The 22232-nt window shown below is 41.6% G+C and overlaps 1 protein-coding gene across 1 annotated transcript in view; it reads left to right on the forward strand.

The window, feature by feature from the left end:
* PRPF3 (pre-mRNA processing factor 3) overlaps window positions 1–22232 on the forward strand; it is a 241213-nt gene that overhangs the window by 60447 nt on the left and 158534 nt on the right. Inside the window, exon 10 of the mRNA XM_053705438.1 lies at window positions 1569–1712. Within this exon, the coding sequence (XP_053561413.1) occupies window positions 1569–1712 (144 nt within the window). The remainder of the gene's footprint in view (window positions 1–1568; window positions 1713–22232) is intronic.

Consider the following 22232-nt stretch of genomic DNA (forward strand, 5'->3'; position numbering starts at 1 on the left):
AAGCGTGGTTTTTCTGAGTCAGTTATTGATACCTTAATACAGGCTAGGAAGCCTGTTACCAGAAAGATTTACCATAAAATATGGCGTAAATACCTATATTGGTGCGAATCCAAAGGTTACTCTTGGAGTAAGGTTAGGATTCCTAGGATATTGTCTTTTCTACAAGAAGGTTTAGAAAAGGGGTTATCCGCTAGTTCCTTAAAGGGACAGATCTCAGCTCTGTCCATTCTGTTACACAAGCGTCTGTCAGAAGTTCCAGACGTTCAGGCTTTTTGTCAGGCTTTGGCCAGGATTAAACCTGTGTTTAAAGCTGTGGCTCCACCATGGAGTTTAAACCTTGTTCTTAACGTTTTACAGGGTGTTCCGTTTGAACCCCTTCATTCCATTGATATAAAGTTGTTATCTTGGAAAGTTCTATTTTTAATGGCTATTTCCTCGGCTCGAAGAGTCTCTGAGTTATCAGCCTTACATTGTGATTTTTCACTCGGATAAGGTAGTTCTGCGTACTAAACCTGGGTTCTTACCTAAGGTAGTCACTAACAGGAATATCAATCAGGAGATTGTTGTTCCATCCTTGTGCCCAAATCCTTCTTCGAGGAAGGAACGTCTTTTGCACAATCTGGATGTAGTTCGTGCCCTTAAATTTTATTTACAGGCAACTAAAGATTTTCGACAAACGTCTTCCCTGTTTGTCGTTTACTCTGGTCAGAGGAGAGGTCAAAAAGCTTCTGCTACCTCTCTCTCTTTTTGGCTTCGTAGCATAATTCGTTTAGCTTATGAGACTGCTGGACAGCAGCCTCCTGAAAGAATTACAGCTCATTCCACTAGAGCTGTGGCTTCCACTTGGGCCTTTAAGAATGAGGCCTCTGTTGAACAGATTTGCAAGGCTGCAACTTGGTCTTCGCTTCATACTTTTTCCAAATTTTACAAATTTGACACTTTTGCTTCCTCGGAGGCTATTTTTGGGAGAAAGGTTCTTCAGGCAGTGGTTCCTTCTGTATAAAGAGCCTGCCTATCCCTCCCGTCATCCGTGTACTTTTGCTTTGGTATTGGTATCCCACAAGTAATGATGACCCGTGGACTGATCACACTTAACAGAAGAAAACATAATTTATGCTTACCTGATAAATTCCTTTCTTCTGTAGTGTGATCAGTCCACGGCCCGCCCTGTTTTTTAAGGCAGGTAAATATTTTTTAAATTATACTCCAGTCACCACTACACCCTTGGCTTCTCCTTTCTCGTTGGTCCTTGGTCGAATGACTGGAGGTGACGTAGAGGGGAGGAGCTATATAGCAACTCTGCTGGGTGAATCCTCTTGCACTTCCTGTAGGGGAGCAGTTAATATCCCACAAGTAATGATGATCCGTGGACTGATCACACTACAGAAGAAAGGAATTTATCAGGTAAGCATAAATTATGTTTTTTATGGGACAAATACATAATATTCTGCTTTTACGTTATTCTAAAATCTTTTACTGCATTATTATTATTATTATTATAAGCTGTAATGTAAAAAAAATATATAATAATAATAATAAAGTTTCTGCCATTGCATTTTTTTAACCAGTTGACAGAGATGCACCTGTAACTCTTGGTGTTTACCTAACCACAAAAGAACAGAAAAAACTGCGCCGACAGACTAGGAGAGAAGGACAAAAGGAATTACAGGAGAAAGTACGTCTGGGATTAATGCCACCTCCTGAACCCAAAGGTAAGTCTGCTGTATACACCTTACCGTAGTACGTTTTTTATTAAATCGAAAAGTCCAGGTGGGAAACTGTTGTGGTCAGTATGCTCAAAGTCTGTGGGAAAAACACAGATTGGAGATATAAAATGTCACATTTGCGCTAAAGCACTTAAGCACGTTGTGGAAGGGGCACCTAAACATTTTCTGAGGGAATATGACTTGTCTTAGCTTAGTTAAAACACAGCGTATTAACTTGCATTGAGTTGATCGTCTTAATCGTTTCTTGGATTCAAATGCATTTAATGAACCTTAAGGCAGTACACCTTGTTGGTGTTTGCTTTTAGAACACACAGGTGGATTTTCTAATCAGACATTAAGTACTTCAACAGAATGGCAATTGCATAGAACAATTTTTCTGCAGCAAGTTGAGTATTGAGCAATGCCAGCAAATGGTTCTGATTCGTTCAAGAAACAATAAGCAGATTCCTCAGGTTTCCAGTCACTTTTCATTTTTTCCCAGTTGCAGTGGAACCTCTGTGGATGATTCCTGTTTCTTCAAGAGTTCTCTGTAAGGGAACATTTTTTTTCCATCACAGTTCTAAGAAGTTTGAGCTAGTGGCATGGCAGAAAGCAATTGCTTGGAGCAAGGAAATCTTAAACATCCTTTTCATTTTATAGGATATGTGGGATGCCTCTCTTCATAGAGGGTTAGTAAAAATGTTCCCATATCTACAGACTTATATTTTTTTTTAACTTATTTTCCTGTATAATATTCAAGGTCTAAGCCCTAATATGCCTAAACCCCAATATCAGCAATTTCAAGTAGGAAAGGTAAAAAATACCTTGATCTATCAATGCCTGAAAGAACTTTAGGCATTCACTAAAATACTTCTTAAAATTAGAAATTTACGCCTCTACATGATTTACTACCTCACTTGTACTTGACCCTCAAGACTCACACTGTGTCAAGCTATTCTATCTACAAGATGCGTTTGAGTTGCAAGCACAATGTATTGAGGAACCATTTCGGATATTTCACAAAGTTATGGTGGTTGCTCGTACTGTACCTGAATTATTACCAAATATTATTGCAGATTTGCATTCCTCTCAGGGTGCTGTGCTGGCTTTTAATCAACAGTAACAATTTTTAGCCAAGGTAACACATTAAATAAGATATCAGTTTGTATATCTTGGCTTATCGGACAGTAGCCTCTAGACTCCCACCCTGGCCCTGTCTGTCATGTACATGTCAAATCACAATGACTAAAGGGCCTGCCAAGGGATTCCACCTTTTATACAAGTGAGGAGGAGGTCTTGTTGCATCTAACCACCTTTTAAAGGGGTTAGTTCATTTGTGGTCAATGTTATCATCTAAGGATATAGAAACTGATGTATAATGGATTTCCTTTGATATACATTCATGCAGGAACACACACCCTGTTTATACGGTGATTGCATCTTTGATCTTTAGCAGTTTTTCTCTTGTTAAGTGTATCCAGTCCACGGATCATCCATTACTTATGGGATATTAACTCCTCCCCAACAGGAAGTGCAAGAGGATTCACCCAGCAGAGCTGCTATATAGCTCCTTGCCTAACTGCCATTACCAGTCATTCTCTTGCACCCAACGACTAGATAGGATGTGTGAGAGGACTATGGTGATTATATTTAGTTTTATACCTTCAATCAAAAGTTTGTTATTTTATAATAGCACCGGAGTGTGTTATTCCTTCTCTGGTAGAATTTGAAGAAGAATCTACCTGAGTTTTTACTATGATTTTAGCCGGCGTAGTTAAGATCATATTGCTGTTTCTCGGCCATCTGAGGAGAGGTAAACTTCAGATCAGGGGACAGCGGGCAGATTAATCTGCAAAGAGGTATGTAGCAGCTTATTATTTTCTGACAATGGAATTGATGAGAAAATTCTGCCATACCGATATAATGTAAACTCAGCCTTAAATGCAGTAGCAGCATCTGGTATCAGGCTGTCATGTATGTATATTTTACACTTCAGTATTCTGGGGAATGGCACTTCACTGGAATTATACTGTGTGCATAAGACTTTAGCCTAATTTGCAGGGACTGGCAACAGGCTCTTTAATAACACTTAATTTATGTTAAACGTTTTTTGCTGGCATGTAAAATCGTTTCATTTTCTGAGGTACTGGGTGAATAAAATGTTTTGGGCATTATTTTTTCCACTTGGCAGTTGTTTTATTTAATTTATGACAGTTTACTGATCTCTCTCACTGTTGTGTGTGAGGGGGAGGTCAAAAAATTCAGTCAGAAGCTCATTGTATTTCCTGCATGATCCGGTTCATCTCTACAGAACTCAGGGGTCTTCAAAACTTGTTTTGAGGGAGGTAATCATTCACAGCAGAGCTGTGAGATTGTAGTTGACTGTGATAAAAAACGTTTATTTCTGTAACTTTTTTTTCTGCTATCAGGGTTAGTTATCCTTCGCTAATGGGAACAAGCCTTTGCTAAAATTGTGTTTTTTACAAAGATTTGATGCTATAACCTTTCAGTTTATTAACTTTCAACTGTCATAACTCTTTCTGTGCTTCTTATAGGCACAGTACGTTTTCATATTATAGTAAATTACTTGAAAAGTATTTCCAAGTTGCTAGTTTATTTGCTAGTGTGTTAAACATGTCTGATTCAGAGGAAGACATCTGTGCTATATGTGCTAATGCCAAAGTGGAGCCCAATAGAAATTTATGTACTAACTGTATTGATGCTACTTTAAATAAAAGTCAATCTGTACACATTGAACACATTTCACCAAACAACGAGGGGAGAGTTATGCCGACTAACTCGCCTCACGTGTCAGTACCTGCATCTCCCGCTCGGGGGGTGCGTGATATTGTGGCGCCGAGTACATCTGGGCGGCCATTACAAATCACATTACAGGATATGGCTACTGTTATGACTGAAGTTTTGGCTAAATTACCAGAACTAAGAGGTAAGCGTGATCACTCTGGGGTGAGAACAGAGTGCGCTGATAATGTTAGGGCCATGTCAGATACTGCGTCACAACTTGCAGAGCATGAGGACGGAGAGCTTCATTCTGCGGCTGACGGTTCTGATCCAAACAGATTGGATTCAGATATTTCAAATTTTAAATTTAAGCTGGAAAACCTCTGTGTATTACTAGGGGAGGTGTTAGCGGCTCTGAATGATTGTAACACAGTTGCAATACCAGAAAAAATGTGTAGGTTGGATAAATATTTTGCGGTAACGTCGAGTACTGACGTTTTTCCTATACCTAAGAGACTTACTGAAATTGTTACTAAGGAGTGGGATAGACCCGGTGTGCCGTTCTCACCCCCTCCGATATTTAGAAAGATGTTTCCAATAGACACCACCACACGGGACTTATGGCAAACGATCCCTAAGGTGGAGGGAGCAGTTTCTACTTTAGCTAAGCGTACCACTATCCCGGTGGAGGATAGCTGTGCCTTTTCAGATCCAATGGATAAAAAGTTAGAGGGTTACCTTAAGAAAATGTTTGTTCAACAAGGTTTTATATTGCAACCCCTTGCATGCATTGCGCCTGTCACGGCTGCAGCAGCATTTTGGTTTGAGTCTCTGGAAGGGACACTTGAATCAGCTCCATTAGATGAGATTACACACAGGCTTAAAGCTCTTAAGTTAGCTAACTCATTAATTTCAGATGCCGTAGTACATTTAACTAAGCTTACGGCTAAGAATTCCGGATTCACCATTCAGGCGCGCAGAGCACTGTGGCTAAAATCCTGGTCAGCTGACGTTACTTCTAAGTCTAAATTTCTTAATATACCTTTCAAAGGGCAGACCTTATTCGGGCCCGGATTGAAAGAAATTATCGCTGACATTACAGGAGGTAAAGGCCATGCCCTGCCTCAAGACAGAGCCAAACCTAAGGCTAGACAATCTAATTTTCGTTCCTTTCGGAATTTCAAAGCAGGAGCAGCATCAACTTCCTCTGCTCCAAAACAAGAAGGATCTGTTGCTCGCTACAGACAAGGCTGGAGACCTAACCAGTCCTGGAACAAGGGCAAGCAGGCCAGGAAACCTGCTGGTGCCCCTAAAACAGCATGAATTGAGGGCCCCCGATCCGGGAACGGATCTAGCGGGGGGCAGACTTTCTCTCTTCGCCCAGGCTTGGGCAAGAGATGTCCAGGATCCCTGGGCGCTAGAGATAATATCTCAGGGAAAGAGAGAGATTTCATCTGTCAAGGTTGTCAACAAACCAAATAAAGAAAGAGGCGTTTCTACGCTGCGTACAAGAGCTTTTATTAATGGGAGTAATCCATCCAGTTCCACGGTCGGAACAGGGACAAGGGTTTTACTCAAATCTGTTTGTGGTTCCCAAAAAAGAGGGAACTTTCAGGCCAATCCTGGATTTAAAGATCCTAAACAAATTCCTAAGAGTTCCATCGTTCAAAATGGAGACTATTCGAACAATTTTACCCATGATCCAAAAGGGTCAGTACATGACCACAGTGGATTTAAAGGATGCTTACCTTCACATACCGATTCACAAAGATCATTACCGGTATCTAAGGTTTGCCTTTCTAGACAGGCATTACCAGTTTGTAGCTCTTCCATTCGGATTGGCTACGGCTCCGAGAATCTTCACAAAGGTTCTGGGTGCTCTTCTGGCGGTACTAAGACCGCGAGGAATTGCGGTAGCTCTGTACCTAGACGACATTCTGATACAAGCTTCAAGCTTTCAAACTGCCAAGTCTCATACAGAGTTAGTACTGGCATTTCTAAGGTCGCATGGATGGAAGGTGAACGAAAAGAAGAGTTCTCTCTTTCCACTCACAAGAGTTCCCTTCTTGGGGACTCTTATAGATTCTGTAGAAATGAAGATTTACCTGACAGAAGACAGGTTAACAAAGCTTCAAAATGCATGCCGTGTCCTTCATTCCATTCAACACCCGTCAGTAGCTCAATGCATGGAGGTGATCGGCTTAATGGTAGCAGCAATGGACATAGTGCCCTTTGCACGCCTACATCTCAGACCGCTGCAATTGTGCATGCTAAGTCAGTGGAATGGGGATTACTCAGACTTGTCCCCTACTCTGAATCTGGATCAAGAGACCAGAAATTCTCTTCTATGGTGGCTTTCTCGGCCACATCTGTCCAGGGGGATGCCATTCAGCAGGCCGGACTGGACAATTGTAACAACAGACGCCAGCCTACTAGGTTGGGGCGCTGTCTGGAATTCTCTGAAGGCTCAGGGACAATGGAATCAGGAGGAGAGTCTCCTACCAATAAACATTCTGGAATTGAGAGCATTTCTCAATGCCCTTCTGGCTTGGCCCCAGTTAACAACTCGGGGGTTCATCAGGTTTCAGTCGGACAACATCACGACTGTAGCTTACATCAACCATCAGGGAGGGACAAGAAGCTCCCTAGCAATGATGGAAGTATCAAAGAGAATTCGCTGGGCAGAGTCTCACTCTTGCCACCTGTCAGCAATCCACATCCCGGGAGTGGAGAACTGGGAGGCGGATTTCTTAAGTCGTCAGACTTTTCATCCGGGGGAGTGGGAACTTCATCCGGAGGTCTTTGCCCAAATACTTCGACGTTGGGGCAAACCAGAGATAGATCTCATGGCGTCTCGACAGAACGCCAAGCTTCCTCGTTACGGGTCCAGATCCAGGGATCCGGGAGCGGTTCTGATAGATGCTTTGACAGCACCTTGGACCTTCGGGATGGCTTATGTGTTTCCACCCTTCCCGATGCTTCCTCGATTGATTGCCAGAATCAAACAGGAGAGAGCATCAGTGATTCTAATAGCGCCTGCATGGCCACGCAGGACTTGGTATGCAGATCTAGTGGACATGTCATCCTGTCCACCTTGGTCGCTACCTCTGAAACAGGACCTTCTGATCCAGGGTCCCTTCAAACATCAAAATCTAATTTCTCTGAAGCTGACTGCTTGGAAATTGAACGCTTGATTTTATCAAGTCAGTTATTGATACCTTAATACAGGCTAGGAAGCCTGTTACCAGAAAGATTTACCATAAGATATGGCGCAAATACTTATATTGGTGCGAATCCAAGAGTTACTCATGGAGTAAGGTTAGGATTCCGAGGATATTGTCTTTTCTACAAGAAGGTTTAGAAAAGGGTTTATCCGCTAGTTCCTTAAAGGGACAGATTTCAGCTCTGTCCATTCTTTTACACAAACGTCTGTCAGAAGTTCCGGACGTTCAAGCTTTTTGTCAGGCTTTAGCTAGGATCAAGCCTGTGTTTAAAACTGTTGCTCCACCATGGAGTTTGAACTTAGTTCTTAATGTTTTACAGGGGGTTCCGTTTGAACCCCTTCATTCCATTGATATCAAGTTGTTATCTTGGAAAGTTCTGTTTTTAATGGCGATTTCCTCGGCTCGAAGAGTCTCTGAGTTATCTGCCTTACATTGTGATTCTCCTTATCTGATTTTTCATTCAGACAAGGTAGTTCTGCGTACTAAACCTGGGTTCCTACCTAAGGTGGTCACTAACAGGAATATCAATCAAGAGATTGTGGTTCCATCTTTGTGTCCTAATCCTTCTTCGAAAAAGGAACGTCTGCTACACAATCTAGATGTAGTCCGTGCCCTGAAATTTTATCTACAGGCAACTAAGGATTTTCGACAAACGTCTTCCCTGTTTGTCGTTTATTCTGGTCAGAGGAGAGGTCAAAAAGCTTCGGCTACCTCTCTCTCCTTTTGGCTTCGTAGCATAATACGGTTAGCCTATGAGACTGCTGGACAGCAGCCTCCTGAAAGAATTACAGCACATTCTACTAGAGCTGTGGCTTCCACTTGGGCCTTTAAGAATGAGGCTTCTGTTGAACAGATTTGCAAGGCTGCAACTTGGTCTTCTCTTCATACTTTTTCCAAATTTTACAAATTTGACACTTTTGCTTCTTCGGAGGCTGTTTTTGGGAGAAAGGTTCTTCAGGCAGTGGTTCCTTCCGTATAAAGAGCCTGCCTGTCCCTCCCGTCATCCGTGTACTTTAGCTTTGGTATTGGTATCCCATAAGTAATGGATGATCCGTGGACTGGATACACTTAACAAGAGAAAACATAATTTATGCTTACCTGATAAATTTATTTCTCTTGTAGTGTATCCAGTCCACGGCCCGCCCTGTCACTTTAAGGCAGGTAATTTTTCCATTAAACTACAGTCACCACTGCACCCTATGGTTTTCCTTTCTCTGCATGTTTTCGGTCGAATGACTGGTAATGGCAGTTAGGGGAGGAGCTATATAGCAGCTCTGCTGGGTGAATCCTCTTGCACTTCCTGTTGGGGAGGAGTTAATATCCCATAAGTAATGGATGATCCGTGGACTGGATACACTACAAGAGAAATAAATTTATCAGGTAAGCATAAATTATGTTTTTTTTGCATCCTCGTTGACATTTGAAACAAATCAGTTGAATGTTTTTAAAGTATTTATGGCAAAAGGGTACTTAAACTAACAGGCATCTAACAGGCATCTATTAACCTAACCTGTACCAATCTTTATAAAGTTTGAAATGCTGATACATTTAATTTTCTATTACAAGCATTAATATGTTTTTTTTTTATTTTTTAAAAGTGGATGCTGAGATACAAAAGTATAAAGTCACCTTTTCTTTCCTATGACATGGAGAGTCCACAAAGGCATTCCAATTACTAGTGGAGTGTTCAACTCCTGGTTAGCAGGAAGAGGCAAAGAGCACACCAGCAAAGCTGTTAAGTGTAACTTCCCTTGCCCATAGTCATTCTCTTTGCCTCTGTCAATGGCGGTTGTGCGAAGTTGGTGTCTGAAGATACTTAATCCTTTTATGGGTACTCTTCCCTGCAAGCAAGGATTGGGGTCTTGCTTTGTCCATGTTAGTCTCTTTAGTAAGAGTAGTGGTGGCTTTTAGCAGTTAAAAGGCGGCAAGGTGGTCTTTGCTTTACTTTTAACATTTTGCTACCCCTTTCCAGAAAGCAAGAGTTAGTTACTCTGTTCTCTCTTTTGCTACAGGTCCATGACAGGGAACAAAGTGCCTGTCACACCTATGTAGCAGCATCTGTCCTGCAGCTGGATCTAAGGTAAGTGCTTTTTCTTTCCTAAGATATGGAGAGTCCACAAAGTCATTCAATTACTAGTGGGAATATTACTCCTGGCCAGCAGGAGGAGGCAAAGAGCACCACAGCAAAACTGTTAAGTGTCACTCCCCTACCCATAATCCTTAGTTATTCTCTTTGCCTCTGTCAATGGAGGAGGTGAAGTTTGGTGTCTGAAGAAATGAATTCCTTTTTTGGGTACTTTTCCTTGCAAGCAACGATTTGGGTTTTGCTGAGTCCACGTCAATCTCTTCAGTAGAGTAGAGGTGGCTTTTAAGCAGTTAGGAAGTTGTGAGGTAGTCCTTGCTTTGTTTCCTAACACATTGCTGGCCACAGAATGCCAGAGTTGGTTACTCTGTTCTTTTGTTTTTCTACAGGTCTCTGTAAGGAGTATGTGTCCTTTCATGCCTTTTGAGCTGTCTTCCTGCTAGACTGCAGGTAAGTGATTTCCGTATTCTAGGTCTTGGAGACTTGCACTTCAGAAGAATATTTCATATGCATTAGGTGGGGACATTTTTAAAATCCTTTATACAGGATGCTCTCTGGCTTTGGGCAGGCACATTATGTATGTTGAGATGAGGGGTTAATATTGGGACGTTTTTCCTCTTTGGGCTAATTATATTGAAAAACTTTATTAGTATTTGTGTGGGGCTTATGTTTTATACAGGGATTTATGTATAAACTTAAAATTTGGCAGTTGGTTTTCTTTGCTTGCTTAGCTAGAACAGGCTAATTGACAGACTGCTTGTGCGTTTGTGTAAATTTAGCTCCGTTGTTGTAGGCAGGGGGAAACGCGCACCTTTTACTTGCTGTGTAGTTCCCTCTGTCTGCAGGTCATGTGACTTCTCTCTGCTGTCTGATATTCGCGGAGCGGCGTCATTGAATTTCAGTCTCTTCAGTATCGATCTACTATACTATCGTTTTAGAGACTTCTGGCAGCCAAATTGTGTATAAGTGTTATGGAAAGGCACCTCAGTCTGTTTGAGGTGTAGGGGGCCTTATAGATTTGTTATTTTAAAGAAATTTTGCATAACATTAAGTGACTGTGGTATTAAAAATTCTTAAAATGACAGTGTATTTAAAAAATTTCTTCAATTTGGGAATTTTTTATTTAGTTTTATGAACATGGAGGACTCTGTGTCTTTTGAAAAATGCTTGTTATGCCTAGAGGCACAAATTGTTTTGCCTAGGCAATTCTGTGCTGCATGCTTAGCTAGAACACTTCACTTTAAATATACATTTTTGCCCTCTGAGCCCAATGTCTCTCAGGATAATGCTGTTCAGGCAATGCCACAGCTTTCTCCCCAAACGTCCTAAGCCTCTATGGCGTCGCATACAGTGCCCTGCAGTTCCTCTCAGCCTCCTGGAGGAGTTTATTTGCCTGCAGATTTTGCAACACTGGTATCTTCTGCGGTATCTGTGGCATTATCTGCTTTTCCTATGCTGGGAAAACACAAGAGGAAAATTAGACATTCAGATAGTAAAGTTTCTGTTCCACCTACTGCTACGCAGGTTGCCCTCCCTCATAAGTCTGATGAGGAGGATACGTCCGTAGCCTGAGGGTGAAATCTCGGATTCGGACAATATTATTCCTTCATCTGATACTGAAGAAGTAAACTTCAGATTTAAAGGGACAGTCTACACCAGAATTTTTATTGTTTTAAAAGATAGATAATCCCTTTATTACCCATTCCCCAGTTTTGCATAACCAACACAGTTATAATAATATACTTTTAACCTCTGTGATTATCTTGTATCTAAGCCTCTGCAAACTGACCCTTTATTTCAGTTCTTTTGACAGACTTGCAGTTTAGCCAATCAGTGCCTGCTCCCAGATAACTTCACGTGCACGAGCACAGTGTTATCTATATGAAATACGTGAACTAACACCCATTAGTGGGGAAAAACTGTTAAGAAATTAGCATATGAACCTTCTAGGTTAAGCTTTCAACTAAGAATACCAAGAGAACAAAGCAAAATTGGTGATAAAAATAAATTGGAAAATTGTTTAAAATTACATGCTCTATCTGAATCATGAAAGTTTATTTTGGCCTAGACTGTCCCTTTAAGCTTGAACATCTTTTGTGTACTGTTAAAGGAGGTATTGGCTACTTTGGACGACTCCGATACTTCTGTCGTTGTCAACCCTAAGAAGTCTAGTGAACTTAATAAATACTATGATGTTCCTTCCTCTGTGGAAGTTTTTCCTGTCCCAGACCGTGTGACAGAGATTATTTCACAGGAATGGGAGAAGCCAGGGATTCCTTTCTCCCGTCTCCAGTATTTTAAAAGAAGTTTCCTTCCTGTTGCTGACTCCATTTCAGATTCTTGGCGCACGGTGCCTAAAGTAGAAGGGGCTATTTCTACTCTGGCTAAGAGAACTATGATCCCTATAGAGGATAGCTGCTCCATTAAAGGGACACTAAACCCAAATTTTTTCTTTTGTGATTCAGATAGAGCATGCAATTTTAAGCAACTTTCTAATTTACTCCTATTATCAAATTTTCTTCATTCTCTTGGTATCTTTATTTAAAATGCAAAAATGTAAGTTTAGATGCCGGCCCATTTTTGGTGAATAACCTGGGTTATTCTTGCTGATTGGTGGATAAATTCATCCACCAATAAAAAAAAGTGCTGTCCAGAGTTTTGAACAAAAAAGCTTAGATGCCTTCTTTTTCAAATAAAGATAGCAAGTGAACGAAGAAAAATTGATAATAGGAGTAAATTAGAAAGTTGCTTAAAATTGCATGCTCTATCTGAATAACGAAAGAAAAAAATTGGGTTCAGTGTCCCTTTAAGGATCCCATGGACATAAAGCTGGAAGCTTATTTGAAGATGTATGTTCATCAAGGTCTTCAATGGCAACCTGCAACTTGAATTGTCACAATAGCAAGTGCAGCATCTTATTGATGCAACGCCTTGTCTGAATCAATTTTAGTAGAGACTCCATTGGAGGAGATACAAGATAGGATTAAGGCTGTCAAACTAGCCAATTCCTTTATTTCTGATGCTAACATGCAAGTTATTAGACTGGGAGCCAAGATGTCTGGCTTCACTGTCCTAGCCCGCAGGGCATTGTGACTAAAGTCTTGGTCAGCTGATGTTACCTCTTAAGTCCAAGCTTCTGACGCTTCCTTACAAGGGTAAGGTAAGACCTTGTTCGGACCTTGTCTGGCAGAAATAATTTCTGTTATTACGGGTTTCTACCGCAAGACTAGAACAGACTCAAAGGTCGTCAAAGTAATTTTTGTTTCTTTCGTAACTTTAAAGGTCAAAGTCTTCCTCTCCCTCTTCCAAGCAAGAAGAAGCAGTCCAAGTCTTCTTGGAAGCCCAATCAGTCTTGGAATAAGGGGAAGCAATCAAAGAAACCCTCAGCTGAGTCTAAGTCAGCATGAAGTGTCGGCCCCCAGTCCGGGATCAGATCAAGTGGGGGGCAGACTTTCCCTGTTTTGTCAAGCGTGGAGACGAGATGTCCCAGATCATTGGGCTGTGGACTTAGTATCTCAGGGTTACAAAATAGAATTCAAAACTTTTTCTCCCAGGGGCAGATTCCACCTCTCAAGATTATCTGCAGACCAGGTAAAAAGAGAGGCATTCTTGAACTGCATGCAGGACCTTTCCTCCCTGGGAGTGATTGTTCTAGTTCCAGTAAGGGAACAGGGTCTAGGATTCTATTCAAATCTGTTCATGGTGCCCAAAAGAGGGAACATTTTGACCCATTTTAGACCTAAAGTGCCTCAACAAGTTTCTCAGGGTACCGTCCTTCAAAATGGAAACCATTCGTTCCATTCTTCCTTTGGTCCAAGAGGGTCAGTTTATGACGACTATAGACCTGAAGGACGCATATCTTCATGTTCCCATCCACAGGGATCATCACAAATTCCTGAGATTTGCCTTTCTAGACACTTTGTTTCTGCCTCTTCCGTTTGGCCTTGCCACAGCTTCCATAATTTTCTCAAAAGTTCTGGGGGCTCTCTTGGCAGTGATCAGGTCTCTGGGAATTGCAGTGGCGCCCTACCTGGATGACATATTGTTTCAGGCGCCATCTTTTCAACAAGCAAACTCTCATACAGAGATCTTGATGTCTTTTCTACATTCTGAAGGTTGGAAAGTGAATCTGGAAAAGAATTCCCTTGTTCCAGCTACAAGGGTGGTTTTCATAGGAACCATAATCGATTCCCTATCTATGAAAAATTTTCTGACGGAGGTCAGAAAATCCAGAATTCTCACCTCTTGCCTCTCTCTACAGTCTATTGTTCGACCATCAGTAGCTCAATGTATGGAGGTAATTGGTTTGATGGTCGCTTCCATGGACATCATTCTATTTGCTGGATTCCATTTGAGAGCTCTGCAATTATGCATGCTCAGACAATGGACTCGATAGGAGTGTGCTCTCCCCATAAACATCTTGGAATTGAGAGAGATTTACAATGATCTGATGGCTTGGCCTCAATTGTCCTTAGCCCGGTTTATCAGGTTTCAGTCGGACACCTCAGTGGCTTACATTAACCACCAGGGAGGAACTCGGAGTTCCTTAGCCATGAAGGAGATGGCACGGATTATTCAGTGGGCAGAATCTCACATTGTTTATCGGCCATCCACATTCCTGGAGTGGACAACTGGGAAGTGGATTTCCTGAACAGACATTTCATCCCAGGGAGTGGGCTCTCCATCCGTAGGTGTTTTCCAGGTTAATCCTCAAATGGGGTTGCCAGAATTGGATCTGATGGCGTCTCGGCAGAACGCCAAGCGTCCAAGGTACGGTTCAAGGTCAAGAGATCCTCAGGCCGCTATGTTAGATGCTCTGGCAGTTCCTTGGGATTTCGGTCTAGCATACCTGCTTCCTCTGTTTGTGCTCCTTCCACGAGTTATTGCTCGTATCAAACAGTAGAGAGCATCAGTAATTCTAATAGCTTCTGCATCGCCTCGCAGGATCTGGTATGCAGACCTAGTGAAGATGTCATCTCTGCGACCTTGGAGGTTGCCTCGGAGGAAGGACCTTCTAACTCGGGTCCATTCCTCCATCCAAATCTTGTTTCTCTGAAGCTAACTGCTTGGAGATTGAACGCTTAGTTCTGTCTAAGCGTGGATTTTCTGAGTTGGTCAATAAGACCATGATCCAGGCTCGCAAGCCGGTTACTGAAAAAATTTACCATAAGGTATGGCGTAAATACCTTTTATTGGTGTGAATCTAAGGGCTACTCTTGGAGTGGGGTCAGGATTCCTAGAATTCTGTCTTTTCTCTAGGAAGGTCTGGAGAAAGGGTTGTCAGTCTGTCAGTTCTCTGAAAGGTCAGATTTTACTTTATCTATTTTGTTACACAAGCGTCGGGCGTATGTGCCAGATGTTCAATCTTTTTGTCAGGCCCTGGTCAGAGTCAGGCCTGTGTTTAAACCTGTTGCTCCTCCTTGGAGCCTTAATCTTGTTCTTAAAGTTTTGCTGCAGTTTCTGTTTGAGCCAATGCATTCCATAGATATTAATTTATCTTGAAAGGTTCTGTTTCTTATTGCTATCTCTTCTGCTCGGAGAGTTTCAGAACTCTCGGCTTTGTAGTGTGATTTGCCTTACCTTATCTTTCATGCGGATAGGGCGGTTCTTCGTACTAAATTGGGGTTTCTTCCTAAAGTGGTTTCGGATAGAAATATCAATCAGGAAATTGTTGTTCCTTCTCTCTGTCCCATTCCTTCTTCTCTTAAAGAATGTCTGTTGCACAACTTGGATGTTGTGCGTGCTCTAAAATTCTACCTAAAGGCGACTAAGGATTTTCACCAATCTTTTGTTTTTGTTTCTCAGGAAAGCGTAAGAGTCAGAAGACTACTTCTACTTCTCTTTCCCTCTGTTTGAGTAGAATGATTAATTTTGCTTATGAGACTGCTGGACAGCAGCCTCCTGTAAGACTTGCAGCTCATTCCACTATGGCTGTCTCCTCTTCTTGGGGTTTCAAAAATGAAGCTTCTGTGGAACAGATTTGCAAGGCTGTAACTTGGTCCTCTCTGCATACTTTTTCGAAACTTGAAACTTTTGCCTCGGATGAGGCCTCTTTTAGGAGACGGGTTCTTCAAGCGGTGGTGCCTTTTGTTTAGGTCTGCCTGTCTTGTTCTCCCTCCCTGTTCATTCTGTGTCCTCTAGCTTGGGTATTGGCTCCCACTAGTAATTGAATGACATTGTGAACTCTCCATATCTTAGGAAAGAAAACTAAATTTATGCTTACTTGTTAAATTTCTTTCTTTCCGGATATGGAGAGTCTACGACCCCAACCTTTATAAAGACAGTTATTTTTTACTAAACACTTGAGTAATTGCAACTAGATTGTTGTAAAGAAAGTATACACAAATAGCACTCTATTCCCTTAGGTGTATTATAACTGTGTGGAGAATTTACAACAAATTTAATTAAAATTACAACTTTAATAGATATACTTTAAAAATGGGTGCTTTAAAATCAACATGTGATACAAGACTGGCATTAAAGTTGTAATTTTAATTAAATTTGTTGTAAATTCTCCACACAGTTATAATACACCTAGGGGAATAGAGTGCTATTTGTGTATCCTTTCTTTACAACAGTCTAGTTGTAATTACTCAAGTGTTTGCTTATACACAGCACCAAAGGGCTCATATTATAATTTGTAAGGCCAATTGGGCACTATTACAAGCCCTTCCCCACAATCTCTAGTAGTGCCATCACTCAATTTTTCTTTCCTGATTTTTGTCTAAACCTCAGGCACCTCTACACCTTTGTTATTCCTTTTCAATTTCCCTTCGGTTGAATGACTGGGGATTATGGGTAGGGGAGTGACACTTAACAGCTTTGCTGTGGTGCTCTTTGCCTCCTCCTGCTGGCCAGGAGTGATATTCCCACTAGTAATTAATTGACGTTGTGGTCTCTATCCAGAAAGAAAGAAATTTATTAGGCAAGCATACATTTTGTTTTCCTTCTATGTATTGAAGGACAGCAGCACTTAAGAGGTTAATCCTCATTTGGATCCTATTTAGGACATACAGTATCTCACAAAAGTGAGTGCACCCCTCACATTTTTGTAAATATTTTATTATATCTTTTCAAGTGACAACACTGAAGAAACGACACTTTGCTACAATGTATAAAGTAGTAAGTGTACAGCCTGTATAACAGTGTACATTTGCTGTCTTCTTAAAAAAACTCAACACACAGCCATTAATGTCTAAACCATTGGCAACAAAAGTGAGTACACCCCTAAATGGAAATGTCCAATTTGGGCCCAATTAGCCATTTTCCCTCCCCGGTGTCATGTTACTCGTTGGTGTTACAATGTCTCAGGTGTGAATCGGGAGCAGGTGTGTTAAATTTGGGGTTATCGCTCTCACACTCTCTCATACTGGTCTCTGGAAGTTCAACATGGCACCTCATGGCAAAGAAATCTGAGGATCTGAAAAAATGAATTGTTGCTCTACATAAAAAATGCCTAAGGATACTTTTTTTTTCTTTTTCTTGAGGACATGATACTGTATGGGTTAAAGAGACGTTATTTGACTAAAGGAATAACTTATTGAGAATCAATGAAAAGCATTAACGGAAACATCCGTAACCGGGCACTTTACTAGTGTATTTTGACATATTGAAGGGATGAGGAGAAATTGATTTGTGAAGCTTATTTTATTTAAAAGGTTTATCTGTGGCCAGTTTATTTTTTACGCTCTTTCTTAGTGGTGCAGTTAGTTTCTCATCTTGCTCACGTGACGCCCACACTTCCGATATTTTGGAGCGAGCTTAGTGAGCTTGCATTGCGCTGAGGAGTATCGTAGTGCAGGGCTCTGTCGGATGTTAGTTTTCGATATATCTCTCATCAACGGATTGTTTCTGTGTCAAGAGGAAAAGATCCTTGCAGAAAGTTTTCGTTTCCTCTGACTAGTAGGTGTCATTCCTGTCCGGTAGGAGATTCAGGCAATCTGAAGGGTTTCTGAATTCTGAAAGACTTTTGTTTTCCTTTTCATACTACTCAGCTGAATTCTGTAAAATGGATTCTGAGTTAGATCAATCTATGTCTGTTGATAAATGCTTACTATGTTTAGAGGCTCAAATTGTTTTGCGAATACAATTTTGTTCCTCATGCTTATCTAAAACTTTAAAATTTAAAGACAAATTACTCCCTGCTGAGCTAAATGTCTCTCAGTATAATCTCAGTATAATGCTGTGCATGACATGCCTCAGCTTTCTCCTCAAACGTCCCAAGCCTTAATGGTTTCCCATACTGTGCCTTCTGTGTCCTCTCAATCTCCTGGGTTTGTTTATTTTGCCGCTCCGATTACTTCTGCAGTATCGGCGGCTTTGTAAGCTTTCCCTGCTTTTGGTAAGCGTAAGAGAAAATCTAAAAATGTTTCCACTAGTAATATGGCTTCTGACCCCTCTAAATCTGCGCTGGTCAACCTTTCTCAATTGCCTGATGAGGAGAATAGTTCAGTAGCTTCTGAAGGGGAATTTTCAGGCTCCGACACTTTGGTGCAGAAATCTTCAGAATCTGAAGAGGTTAATTTTAGATTTAAGCTTCAACATCTTCGGTTACTATTGAAGGAGTTTCTAGCTACTTTGGACAACTCTGAACCTTCGGTTGCTGCCAACCCTAAGTAGTCTTCTAAACTGGATAGAGTTTATAATTCTCCTTCTTCTGAGGAGGTTTTTCCTGTTCCTAGGAAACTATCTGAAATTATAGCTCAGGAATGGGATAAGACAGGGGTTCCTTTTTCCCCTTCCCTTGTTTTTAAGAAAATGTTTCCTGTTGTAGACTCCATTTGAGACTCATGGCGCAATGTACCTAAGGTAGAAGGAGCTATCTAGCTAAAAGAACTGCCATTCCTATAGAGGATAGTTGTTCTTTTGAGGGCCCAATGGACAAGAAGCTTGAGGCTTACTTAAAAAGATGTATCCATCAAGGTTTACAGTGGCAACCTGCGGTTAGTATTGCCACGGTTGCGGGAGCAGCATCTTATTCGTGTCTGATCTCATTTTAGAAAAGAATACAGTTAAGAAGATACAAGATAGGATCAAGGCTCTTAAACTGGCCAATACCTTTATCTGTGAGGCAAATATGCAGGTAATTAGACTGGGAGCTAAGATGTCTAGCTTCACTGTTCTAGCTCGCAGAGCTTTGTGGTTAAAATCTTGGTCAGCTGATGTTTATTTAAAGGCCAAGCTCTTGGCTTTACCTTATAAGGGTAAGGTCTTTTGTTTGGGCCTGGTCTGGTGGAGATCATTTCAGAGATTACGGTTGGAAATTGATCTTTTCTACCTCAGGACTAGAAGAATAGACCTAAGGGTCATCAAACTTCTAATTTTGGTTCCTTTCGCAACTTCCTCTTCCAAACCAGACCAATACAGGTCCACTTGGAAATCCAGTTGGCCCTGGAACAAGGGAAAACAAAACAAAAAATAAGCCTTCGGCTGACTCTAAATCAGCATGAAGGGTCCGCCAATGTTGGATCGGGTGGGGGGCAGACTTTCATTTTTTCAACAGGCTTGGATACGCAATGTCTCAGATCCATGGGCTGTGTACATAGTATCCCAGGGTTACAAGATAGGATTCAAGTCTTGCCCTCCAAGGGGCAGATTTCTCCTGTCAAGACTATCCTCAAACCAGTTAAAGAGGGAGGCCTTCTTAAATTGCATAAAAGACCTATCCTCCCTGGGAGTTATTGTACCAATCCCTCTAGAGGAACAGGGTCTAGGATTCTATTCAAATATATTTGTGGTTCCCAAAAGGAGGGAACTTTTTGTCCTATCCTAGATTTGAAGTGCCTCAACAAATTCCTCAGGGTACTGCCATTCAAGATAGAAACTATTTGTTCCATTCTGCCATTGGTTCAAGTAGGTCAGTTCATGACGACCATGGACCTGAAGGACGTGTATTTACATGTTCCCATTCACAGGGATCATTACCAGTTTCTTCGGTTTGCCTTTTTGGACAAACATTTCCATTTTATTGCACTTCAGTTTGGTCTTGCCACAGCTCCTAGAATATTTACAAAGGTTCTGGGAGCTCTATTGGCAATGATCAGATCTCAGGGAATTGCGGTGGTGCCTTATCTAGACAACATCCTGGTTCAGGCGTCATCTTTTCATCTAGCAAAATCTCATACAGAGATGTTGTTGATTTTTCTACGTTCCCAAGGATGGAAAGTAAATCTAGAGAAGAGTTTTCTAGTGCCGTCTACAAGAGTGATTTTCCTAGGGACAATCATAGATTCTCTGTCCATGAAGATTTTCCTGACAGACGTCAGAAAATCCAAGCTTCTTGCCTTTCCCTCCAGTCTGCCTGTCCTTCAGTGGCTCAATGCATGGAGGTGATTGGTCTGTTGGTGGCTTCCATGGACATAATTTCTTTTGCTCGGTTCCATCTGAGACCGCCTCAACTTTGCATGCTCCGTCAATGGAATGGAGACCATTCAGATTTGTCACAAAGGATCCCCCTTGCTCGTATCAAACAGGAGAGTGCATCCGTTATTCTAATAGCTTTTGCTTGGCCTTGCAGGATCTGGTAAAGATGTAATTTCTTCCACCTTAGAGGTTACCTCTGAGAAAGGACCTTCTAATTCAGGGCCCATTAATCCATCCAAACCTGGATTCTCTGAAGCTTCCTAGTTCTGTCTAGACGTGGTTTTTCTAAAGCAGTCATTGATACTATGCTTCAGCCTCACAAATCTGTTACTCGCAAGATTTACCATAAGGTGTGGCGTAAATATCTTTATTGGTGCGAATCTAAGGGTTTCTCCTGGAGCCGGGTGAGGATTCCCCAAATCAGGCCTGTGTTTAAAACTGTTGCTCCTCCTTGGATCCTTAACCTAGTTTTTAAAGTTTTGCAGCAGGCTCCGTTTGAGCTGATGCATGGTGTTGATATAAAATTATCTTGGAAGGTTTTCTTCTGCTTGCAGAGTTTCTGAACTTTCAGCTCTGCATTGTGATTCCCCGTAATTTATCTTTCGTGCAGATAAGGCGGTCCTTCATACTAAATTGGGTTTTCTCCCTAAGGTGGTGTCGGATCAAAACATTAATCAGGAAATTGTTGTCTCTTCTTTTTGTCCTAATCTTTTGCATAACTTGGGTGTTGTGTGCGCTCTAAAGTTTTACTTACAAGCTACTAAGGATTTTTGGCAATCTTCTGCCATGTTTGTTCTTTTCTCTGGAAAGCGTAAGGGTCAGAAGGCCACTTCTACTACTCTGTCTCTCTGGTTGAGAAGTTTGATTCGTTTGGCTTATGAGACTGCTGGACAGCAGCCTCCTGAGAGAATTACTGCTCATTCCACTAGGGCTGTCTCCTCCTCTTGGGCTTTTAAAAATAAAGCTTCTGTGGAACAGATTTGCAAGGCGGCAACATGGTCTTGTCTGCATACTTTTTCCAAATTCTACAAATTTGATACTTTTGCCTCGGCTGAGGCTTCTTTTGGGAAAAATGTTCTACAAGCGGTGGTGCCTTCTGTTTAGGTCCTCCTGCCTTTTTTTATCCCTCCCTGTTTGTTCCGTGTCCTCTAGCTTGGGTATTAGTTCCCACTAGTAATTCGAATGACGTCATGGACTCTCCATGTAATAGGAAAGAAAACAAAATGTATGCTTGAAAAACAACAAAAAGGTTTTCTCCTTTCCGTGTACGACCAGTGCTCCCAACTCCTCACACATACACCACCTTAGCAGACTTTAAAGCAATTAATTCATAAATAATTGCAAGTTTCTTACGAAGAAGATTCTGTACATTTTGCTTTATAACTCAGTTTCCTCTGTCCCATTCCGTCCACGGCACTCGGTCCTGGGGGAGCGCAGACTCTCCGCTGACTGCGGCTCACTCGGCAATGTTTGCCCGCTCCCCTCCTCAAGCCGCCTGTTGGTTCCGGGTACAGGGAAATGATGCGTGACTTGGCTCAGCGTCTGACGTCACGCCCTCGTCCTTTCTTCACTGCTAAGGTGGAACGGGGGAGTTTTTAACTGATATCGCTCGGCCGTTATCCTTCGTTGGCTCAAGAATATAGATACAAGGTGAATGAAGGATTACTCGGCACTCTGTGCAGTGATAGAATCTTTTCCTTTATTCGTGAAAACCAGTTAAGACAGGTATCAGCGCCTTCATCCAAATACTATGTACAGCACACTTTGGATAAGCAGTAGGTTGGTGGTCACTAATGCCGACGCGTTTCGGCTCCCCACGCCGTAGTCATAGCATACCTTAGTGACCATCAACCTCAATTTAAAAAGAGTTACATCAAACCCTATTGGTTAATTCCAAACACACCTCCTATGCTGCTTAGCTACCATATTGTCTCTTATAGATGAGTACATATTGGTGTTAAACTTGTCTAAACTTAAACTGACAGGTTACCTTATGTGACTTAATAAAATATCCTTGTCACTCTCACTTATTCCAACCGTAATCATATTGGTTCTGGCTCATAGGTTGGGTTAGACTAAACTTAGCTATACTTGATTAAATCTGATTTTATTCTT

Source organism: Bombina bombina, chromosome 1, assembly GCF_027579735.1.
Source record: "Bombina bombina isolate aBomBom1 chromosome 1, aBomBom1.pri, whole genome shotgun sequence".
Taxonomy (NCBI): Eukaryota; Metazoa; Chordata; class Amphibia; order Anura; family Bombinatoridae; genus Bombina; species Bombina bombina.